Here is a 10013-nt window from a genome sequence, read left to right as displayed (position 1 = left end):
TATCAAGATACAGTACAATACTAAAACACTGAATCCTGAACCAATATTCAAGAAAGACAATCGACGATTATTGCAAAGTAGTCGATCATCCAAAGAATCAACCGACCACTCACCGGGAACGAATCGCCGAGGATTTGATAAGCCGGGCCAGGAAAAGCGGCGATTCAAGAAAGTTGAAGGAGATTACAGATGCCACAAGATCAGAAGAGCAGCTAATCTTTAATATCGATGTCTACAACTAACGGAGCGATCGAAATTACAATTTGGAACTGGTTTGGGCAATTAGGTTTAACATCTCAAAAGAGAAGACATACACACTCCACACGGAGAGAAAGCCCCCTTTCCAAATATCATCGCCTGCTCTTAAAACACTATATTTACTACTCTAAATTTTTCCGTCAAGATCCCACCAGTAATTCAAATATATGAGCTGCCAGATATTCTCTTGTTTAGTTAAAATTTGGCTTATGTATACGTGATGGGGGCGAATTTTGCTATTGACAAAACGACAACGTAATGTTTGAAATGGTCGGACTCCAGCGTGGCAATCCATTAATAGATAGATGAATTTAAGTGAACGGTGCAGATGGGGTATATCATATTCACGCGGATCGAACCTTTAAACCGTCGATGGAATTTTATCCGATGGCCACAAAAGTAGCACTAAGCGGAACCTTTTTCGCGCTCTAAATTTGGGATTTTTTTTTGAAGAATTCATCTTCTATTAAAACCCAACAATCACAGAGTCTCGATCCAAACAGCACCAAACAGCGAAAGCAAGAAAAAACAAAATGTCAGGAAGAGGGAAGGGAGGAAAAGGATTGGGAAAGGGAGGAGCAAAGAGGCACAGGAAGGTTTTGAGAGATAACATTCAAGGTATAACCAAGCCTGCCATTCGAAGATTGGCTCGCAGAGGAGGTGTGAAGCGTATTAGCGGTCTAATTTACGAAGAGACCAGAGGCGTTCTCAAGATCTTTCTAGAGAATGTGATCCGCGATGCTGTCACCTACACTGAGCATGCTCGTAGAAAGACGGTTACTGCCATGGATGTTGTCTACGCTCTCAAGAGACAGGGACGCACTCTCTACGGCTTCGGTGGTTAATTTTCTTCTCTGTTATTAGGTTTTATTAGTTAGTATGATAATCTCAACTAGTTTAGCGATTCTCTATCTTCATGTAATTCAGATCTAATGTTAGAAAACCAGTCCGTGTGATTTCAATTTGATTCTGATCTGCCATTTAATCTCTGTTTGGATGGAATATTCGGATACTGAAGCTAGGGTTAGTTATATTTTCATGATTGATTTGTCCTTTTCCGATATTGTTAATCGTTCAAATACAATCTCCATTGTTGAGTAACTCTCCCTGTTCATATATTTCTGATCTTATTTTATTCTAGTTGTCATTTCTCCCTAATTTTTGTTTGACCTGCACATTGAAATATTTTGATTCCAGTTCTGTAATTTCTCCTTGAATTGCACATTGATATTATTGTATTCCAGTTCTGTAATTTCTCCCTAAATTTCGTTTGAATTGCACATTGATTTCGAACGTGGTTGATTTTTTCTTCCTTTTTGGTGTGTATTTATTACTTGTCCATGTGAAATTTGTGTGAGATTGTTGCAATCTTCATTATATTGTGGACAAAAAGAAAAGAATTGAGATCTTAATTTCTGATTAGGCTTGTAGCTGTTTCACTGTTACAATCACTGTTGTTAGCATAATTTGCATCTTCCTACATTAATTATACTAATGTAGTCACTAGAAACTCTAATCAGACTTGACATTTCGTCCCTATTGATTACTTGATTGAATGAAGATAGACACAAGTAGGTAGACGGAATTCAAGTATTTATTGCATCAGCAGCAGCTAATAGAGTTTTCCTCTCTGCAATCAATAAGTTATCAGGAAACAGCATGGATCTGCATAATGGACAGGTAATACATCCTTGATCCAGCCAAGTATCTAGGCATTCTTTATGAAATATATGATCACAATTGCAGAGATCTCTGATTTCATCTGTGTTTTTGAAGGAATCTAAGCATACAGGGCAAATGCACTCTTCATCTGCACCATTTCCCCCAATTCTGCTGCTGAATTTCTTCACCACAAGTTTCTTCTTGATAAGGGCTATGAGAAAATCGACAGAGACAGGAACTGGGATTGGGCATCGCCTGTCAATTAGAAGAACATAATTGGTGGTTTCATCCTCGCCGGTAGAATCTTGTTCCGGCTGCTTGAGCAGACCCAGACGAGTCAGAGCAGCTATAAACACAATCATGAAGAAGAACACGAGTTTCTGAAGGAAATTGATGGCAAAGAATGTTGATATCTTCATGAGAACAGAAGGAAGCCCCATTTTAAGAAAATGGAGATGATGTGATGTGAAGCTTGTTTATAAATGGAAAAGCACGGCGATGGAGTTGATGTAAAAGACAAGCTATTTTACAAATTGCCGTCGATGAAGTTCACTGCCTTTTAAAAAGCAGATTACCAATGCTGTAAGCCGGTGAGATTATGACTTGTCAAAATTGATTGTTTATCCAATCAAATTCTAATTTAGGTGGAAGATTATCCATCATCAAGATGAGAAAGGTTAGTAAACTATTTTTCCATCTCCTAAATATGGGGAAAGAAATAATCTTTACTACTAATCTAAAACAAATCTTATCATTACAGTTCACAATCTAGTCTGAGAATTCTGAAGTCATAAAAATAAAGCTTTGTTTCATGACCATAGATATAACAAGCAGTTTTGTCATTGGGGTAGCAAACACCATTATTTGTGGGACACTATCCTTAAAAGCAAAGACATCTAAATTTAATTTTGCAGGTGAAGTTTTGTCCTTTTTTTTTTTTTGTACGAGTGCTTTTTATTTTATTTTTATTAATCTAAAAGAAGAAGACTTCGTTGGTTCTTTTTATCTCATTTTTATATAACTCTTTGTATTAATGATATATTTTTAGTAATTTTTTTCCCTTAAATTTGTTCTTATATATGGTATGAAAGAAGTTTAATGTTAGTGTAAATAATATGAATGACCCGTTTGTTTTACCTACTGTTTGCTGTTGCTGGTTGCTGTTTACTGTTACGGTTTGCTGTTTGCTGTTACGGTTTGCTGTTTGCTGTTGGAAAACTGCTTTTTCAAAAATCAGAGATTCTCTGCTTTTGTAAAAGGCTGCTTTTCGGGTGTAAAATGCAAACAAGAGATCACTAACCAAACACCTAATGCTGCTTTTCAGTTGTAAAAGGCAAACAGAAGATCACTAACCAAACACCTAAAACTCTCCCTTTTGAAGTGAAAAGGCAAAAGGAGCCTGAAAAGGAGCAACCAAACACCCCCGAAGGGACGTTAGGCGTTACTAGCCTTCCTGTTTCTCCTAATTTCATCTCTCCTCTTCTTTTAGAAGATAAGATTGGGATTAGCTTCCTTAGGCTAATTCCTGGGTAGTTTGTTGTTGTTCGTTTTTCTTTTCCTTTTCTACAAAAAAAAAAAAAAAAAAAGAATTTTTTGTTTGTTGTCAAAAAAAAAAAAATAAAATTTTAGAAGAAAACTATTCCGAGCTAATTACTTATTTTAATAGTCAAATTAATATTTCATTTATTTAATAAAAAATCTTAAACAATATTAAAATAAACAAAGAGAATTAATATTTTATTATACCTACAATAAAAATATAAATAAATTAGTCCCCTTTCCCGTGTCTAATTCTAGGTTTAAAAAGGGTATTTTAAAAGGATTGTTTCTAACATAATAATGGTTGAAGAATTATTTTATTGGAAGAATTATTTTTAATTTTATGATTATAAACAACTCATTATGCTGGTGGAATGGTGGATTCGTGTAATGTACAAGAGATAAGTAACTCTATTTTTATTTTTTTGTATTATTACAGTAGATTTACCGTCATAGTAATATTTTTTTTAAAAATAATCATTATTTTCCAACCATTACAAAAATAATGAAGTTGAAAATAATTTTAATAATAATTCTATCAAAAAAGCCTTTTAGATTGTGTGGTTAATCTCAGATGTTGTACGATTTTTCTGGGAGAACTTTAGACCCTTTACTTTGGGATGAAGCTCGCTTGGAGCCGGAGATTGGATGTGATTTTTGAGTTGGATTCAAAGGTAATGGTCCAACAAATGGCGTGGGATTTGGAGGAGTTGCACTCCTATGCATGACTTCTTTTACAGTCTATTCTCTTCGGGATCAGGATTATGATGTCCGTTTTACTCACATCTTGCGGGAGGAAACAGAGCGACTGATTGAATGATAAATTTCATGAAAACTCTTCATTTGGGTCATTACGAGTGTGATGTGCCTCCTACAGTCATTCATGATACTTTATTAGTAGATGCCAGTGGAGTTACCATGAAGCGATGTGCTCGTTTGCATTAGTTTCTCATCTCTTTTTTGTTCCCTGAGTTTTTTTAACCTTGTTCTTATCATAAAAAAAAGCCTTCTCGAGAGTTTAACTCGTAATTCCAACTCTACTTTTTGTTTATTTTTTTCATAAATTATATCATATAACATATGATTAGGAAGGTCATGGGTTCGAATCACATCCGGGCGTGTAGATTTTTCTTTCTTCTTTAATTGTAATTGCATTGTGCGCAATTTCTAGAAAAAAAATATCATATAACATATTAAATAAATATTACTTCAACCTACTGGTATCTAAAAAAACATGTGAAAACAGTTAAACAAAATCATCCATAAAAAATATACAAAATTTAAATGTTGTTGACTTAAAAATAAATACTAGTACTTAAATATTTAATGTTATGCTGTCACATTAAATCCAATTTGAGTACCGAGAGGAAAGACTTCAACAGAAAACTGAAAAGTAACAACAACAAGTGATTGAGTTCAGATATCCATCACATTAAATAGATCTCAACCAACAACTAAACATGTATTAATTATGCACGTGTGATTGTTAAAGATATATGCCCATGTAATGGTTAAAGATATATGCAATTGGAACCATTAATTTTGCAAGTGTATTACTATAAATAAACTCATCTCCTCATTTGTAATACACACCAAGGCTTTTATACTATCATTATATTTCTCTCAATCTAAGTTCTCCATTATATATATATATATATATATATGGAGGAGTTTTCAACGGTGATTCTCCATCCATGAAGACTATTATGCTTTGAATAAGTGACCTCCTATAACAGATTACCAATAGATTATCAGGTTACCAAAAAAAAAAAATATATTTCTCTCTACGTAATAAAATCAAAATTACAATCTCTTTCTTATTAATTATCACGTTTTTTTATAAAACTCTTCTTCTCTCTCAAGACATTTCTCTATTCATTTCTCACCTTTTTCTTTATTTGTTCTTCTCTTTTTTTTTTGGATAGCTATTTGTTCTTCTCCTTGCTTCCTCTTCCTAGTAATCACGAAAATGGCACACCATTTTTTTAAAACTCAGGAACAAATGGATCGGGATTTTGTGGTTAAAAAGTAAACAGTCTGGACGAGCCGCAGTGGAGACCAGAAGACAAGTGTCGGCGATCGGGATCTCATAATCGTCAGTGTCGACGGAACGGTTTCTGGTTCAACTAAGAAAAGTGGAATCATAGTTTTGCAGGATAGTTTTGCGGTAGTGAAAGGATCAGTGACAGAATTTCAAATCCTTTTGGGGTTGACAGGTTTAAACAAAGAGGAAAGGCTAATATCGCTGGATCGAGGAACTTTTTTTCTTATACCCCAAAAAATTGGCGGTGGACGGTGGAAATGGAATCGGGACTAGAATTTCTTCCCGTGGTGGTTCCATATCCGCAGCAACTTCTTCTTGCTCAAACGAAGTGGAAAAGGCCGGCAAAGGTAGTTCCCTGTGGCTGAAATTCATGGATTTCTCTTCCACCACCTCCAATTCTCAATGGAGAAAGATGAATGAAGAACGACACATGTTAAAATAAGTAACCAGAATCAATTCTCAGATTCTTTTGTACTATGCTATGAATCAGACTACTAAATAGGACTACAATGATTGTCATTAGAATCCAATTGATATTTTGTTGAACTGGTTCGAATTAAAATTTCCCAAAATTGAAGATGCTGATGGTTGTGTGTTTGGACAGTAGGAAAGAGGGAGGAACATATTTTCTGTGCGTTTCAAATTAAAATTACCCAAAATTAAAGATGTTGATGGTTGTGAAATCTGTGTTTAGATGATAAAAGAAAAGGGGAAAGAACAGACTTTCGCATGTGGTTCAGTATTGATGAATGTGATCCATTAAAAAAGGAAGAGAGATGATAAAAAGATATGAGAGGGTAAAATAGAGAAGAAAGACGGAAAATATGGACTACTAAAATAAAGCTTTAAACATAGCTGTTCGTAATAAATGAAGGTCTATAAAAAATAATAATAACAAATGAAGGATTTGGATTAGAGAATTGTACAGAGTATTAATATGATTATGATTTCTTAGTGATGTGATGAATGGACCAAATTTGACAATTTTTATGATATTGTAATCTTTACATTTTGTGAAATTTGATGATAATGTTTGTGATATTGCAATTAGGTCCATAATGGATGATATTACATATTTATTATTGTCATTAATGGGGTAATTAGTATTGGTGGTCATAAAAGTTTGGACAATGTCTTTCAAAAGGTCACAAAAGTTTAATTTGTCTCAATAAAATCACTTAAGTTTATTTTTATCCCAATAAAGTCACTTAAGACGTTTTTCGATCATTTTTTCACCAAAATTGCTCACGTGGCATCTAATCATATGTTTCAACACCATATGACATAATAAAAAAAAATTAATCATAAATTATCTCAAGTAAATAAGAATTATCAATTAAAATTTTAATCATAAATTAACCTACGTTGCATATAGATTATCAATTAAAATATGTAGTTATATTTTTTTAATATGTTAGGTGGCACTAACGTGATGTTGAGATGCCACATGAGTAATTTCGGTGAAAAGATGATTAAAAAACATCTAAAATGACTTTATTGGAACAAAAACAAACTTAAGTGATTTTATTGAGACAAATTAAACTTTTATGACCTTTTGGGGATATTGTCCAAACTTTTATGACCACTCGTGCTAATTACCCGTCATTAATGTTGCATTAAAATATATGGATTCTAGAGATTGTAAACTTAATAAATGAAACTTAAAAGAAATAAAAAACTTAAGAATTTACAAATTGAGCTTCCAATCCTAAGAATTTATAAATCGAGCTTACAATTCTAAGGATTTATGAATTAAGCTTATATTTATTACGTACATTATATTAGAAATTGTAAGCTCAATGACTCTTTATAGATAAATGCATCACTAAAATCCATACTTTAATTTAATCCCCATTCTATATGTAATCTCGGAAATAATAATAATAATAATATGAGAACTAATTGAGATTGTAACCTCAATGATTGTTTATGCTACGTTACATTATGTTGCGTTGCGTTACGTTACGTTACGTTACGTTACGTTACGTTACATTACGTTACGTTACGTTACGTTACGTATATTCAATTGGGGATCGTACGCTCAATGATTGTTTATAAATAAAAAAAACTTAAAGAAATAAAAAAAAAGCTAAGAATTTTAAATTGAGCTTACAATTGCGAGGATTTATAGATTGAGCTTACAATCCTAAAGATTTATAAATTGAGCTTATAATTATTACGTTCTGTTATGTTGCGTTAACTTACGTCATGTTAGCGATTGTAAGCTCAATGACTGTTTATAAATTGAGATTATAATTATTACGTTACATTATGTTACGTTACTTTATGTTACGTTATATTATTCTAAGTTATATTACGTTAAGTTATTCTAAGTTGTGTTACATTATGTTATGTTAATCTAAGTTATGTTACGTTGGGAATTGTAAGCTTAATGATTGTTTATAAATAAAAGAAAGCTTAAAAAAATAAGAAAACCTTAAGGATTTACAAATTGAGCTTACAATCCTAAGGATTTATAAACTGAGCTTCCAATCGTAAGTACTTATAAATTGATCTTATGTTTATTATGTTACGTTACTTTACATTACGTTAGGGATTGTAAGCTCAATGATTGTTTATAAATAATGGAAAGCTTAAAGAAATATAAAAAGCTGAAGATTTATAAATTGAGCTTATATTTATTACATTATGTTATATTAGGTTACGTTACGTTAGGGATTGTAAGGTTACGGTTACATTACATTAAGTTACGTTATGTCACATTATGTTACATTACATTACGTTACGTTATGTCAAGTTATGATACAGTACTCACCTCACCTATTTAAAATGTTAGTCTTTGCCCCTGAACTATTATTTGGTAACTAAGGTTGTAAATGAGTTGAGTCACTTATAAGCGGCTCGGTGTTCGGCTCGATAAAAGCTCGACCATGTTCGACTCAAATTATAAATGAGCCAAGCTTGAGCATGACGAATCTCGACTCGAAAACTCATGAACAGACTCGATCATACTTTAGTAATGTTCCAGTTCAATGATGTTTCAGTTCAATAAGGTTTCAGTTTAGTAATATTTCGATTAGTAATATCTTGGTTTAGTAATATTTCAGTTCAGTGATGTTTCAGTTTAATGATATTTCAATTTATTGGTGTTTCAGCTTAGTGATGTTTCAATTCAGTAATTTTTCAGTTTAGTAATATTTTTGTTCAATAATGTTTAAGTTTAGTGATTTTCAGTTTAATAATGTTTCAGCTCAGTGATGTTTTAGTTTAGTGATTTTTCAATTCAGTAATGTTTAAGTTTAGTATGTTTCATTTCAGTAATGTTTCAGTTCAGTAATGTTTAAGTTTAGTAATGTTTCGTTTAGTAATGTTTCGGTTTAGGGATGTTTCAGTCCAGTGATATTTCAGTTCATTGATGTTTCAGTTCAGTGATGTTTTAGTTCAGTGATGTTTCAGTTCAGTAATGTTTCAGTTCAATGATGTTTCAGTTTAGTAATGTTTTAGTTTAATAATGTTTTAGTTTAGTAATGTTTTAGTTTAGTGATGTTTCAATTCAGTGATATTTCAGTTCAATGATGTTTCAGTTTAGTAATATTTCAGTTCAGTGATGTTTAGGTTGAGTGATTTTCAGTTTTCTAACATTTCAGTTTAGTAATGTTTTTGTTCAATAATGTTTAAGTTTAGTGATTTTCAGTTCAGTAATGTTTCAGCTCAGTGATGTTTCAATTTAGTGATTTTTCAATTCAGTAATGTTTAAGTTTAGTATGTTTCATTTCAGTAATGTTTCAGTTCAGTAATGTTTAAGTTTAGTAATGTTTCGTTTAGTAATGTTTCAGTTTAGGGATGTTTCAGTCCAGTGATATTTCAGTTTATTGATGTTTCAGTTCAGTGATGTTTTAGTTCAGTGATGTTTCAGTTCAGTAATGTTTCAATTCAATGATGTTTCAGTTTAGTAATATTTTAGTTTAATAATGTTTCAGTTTATTAATGTTTCAGTTTAGTGATGTTTCAATTCAGTGATGTTTTAGTTCAATGATGTTTCAGTTTATTAATATTTCAGTTCAGTGATGTTTAGGTTGAGTGATTTTCAGTTTTCTAACATTTCAGTATAGTAATATTTCAATTCAGTGATGTTTTAGTTCACTAATTTTCACGTTTAGTAATGTTTCAGTTGAGTGAGGTTTCAGCTCAGTGATGTTTCAGTTTAGTGATTTTTCAGTTCAGTAATGTTTCAGTTTAGTAATGTTTCAGTTTAGTAATATTGCGGTTTAGTAATGTTTCAGTTTATTGATGTTTCAGTTCGGTAATGTTACAGTTTACTGAGATAAAATATTACTAAAATGAAATATTACTGAACTAAAATATCACTGAATTGAAATATTATTAAACTGAAATATTAGTAAACTGAAATATTACTGAACTGAAACATCACTGAAATGAAACATCATTGAACTGAAACATCACTGAGCTGAATTATCACTAAGCTGAAACATTACTAAACTGAAACATTACTGAACTGAAACATCACCGAACTGAAACAGTACTGAAT

At 32.0% G+C, this 10013-nt stretch overlaps 2 protein-coding genes across 2 annotated transcripts; one reads left to right on the top strand and one right to left on the bottom strand.

The window, feature by feature from the left end:
* Positions 1 to 741: 741 nt before the first annotated feature.
* LOC136214840 (histone H4) lies at positions 742 to 1243 on the top strand. Its single transcript, XM_066002899.1, has one exon. The coding sequence runs from the start codon at positions 792 to 794 to the stop codon at positions 1101 to 1103; it is 312 nt and encodes a 103-aa protein (XP_065858971.1). The 5' UTR covers positions 742 to 791; the 3' UTR covers positions 1104 to 1243.
* A 408-nt stretch (positions 1244 to 1651) lies between these two features.
* Positions 1652 to 2862, bottom strand: LOC136214824 (brassinosteroid-responsive RING protein 1-like). Its single transcript, XM_066002898.1, has one exon. The coding sequence runs from the start codon at positions 2358 to 2360 to the stop codon at positions 1845 to 1847; it is 516 nt and encodes a 171-aa protein (XP_065858970.1). The 5' UTR covers positions 2361 to 2862; the 3' UTR covers positions 1652 to 1844.
* Between the last annotated feature and the right edge of the window lie 7151 nt (positions 2863 to 10013).

Source organism: Euphorbia lathyris, chromosome 1 (assembly GCF_963576675.1).
Source record: "Euphorbia lathyris chromosome 1, ddEupLath1.1, whole genome shotgun sequence".
NCBI classification, from domain to species: Eukaryota; Viridiplantae; Streptophyta; class Magnoliopsida; order Malpighiales; family Euphorbiaceae; genus Euphorbia; species Euphorbia lathyris.
Note: the sequence above shows the minus strand (reverse complement) of the source record. Positions and strands in the feature narration are given on the sequence as shown.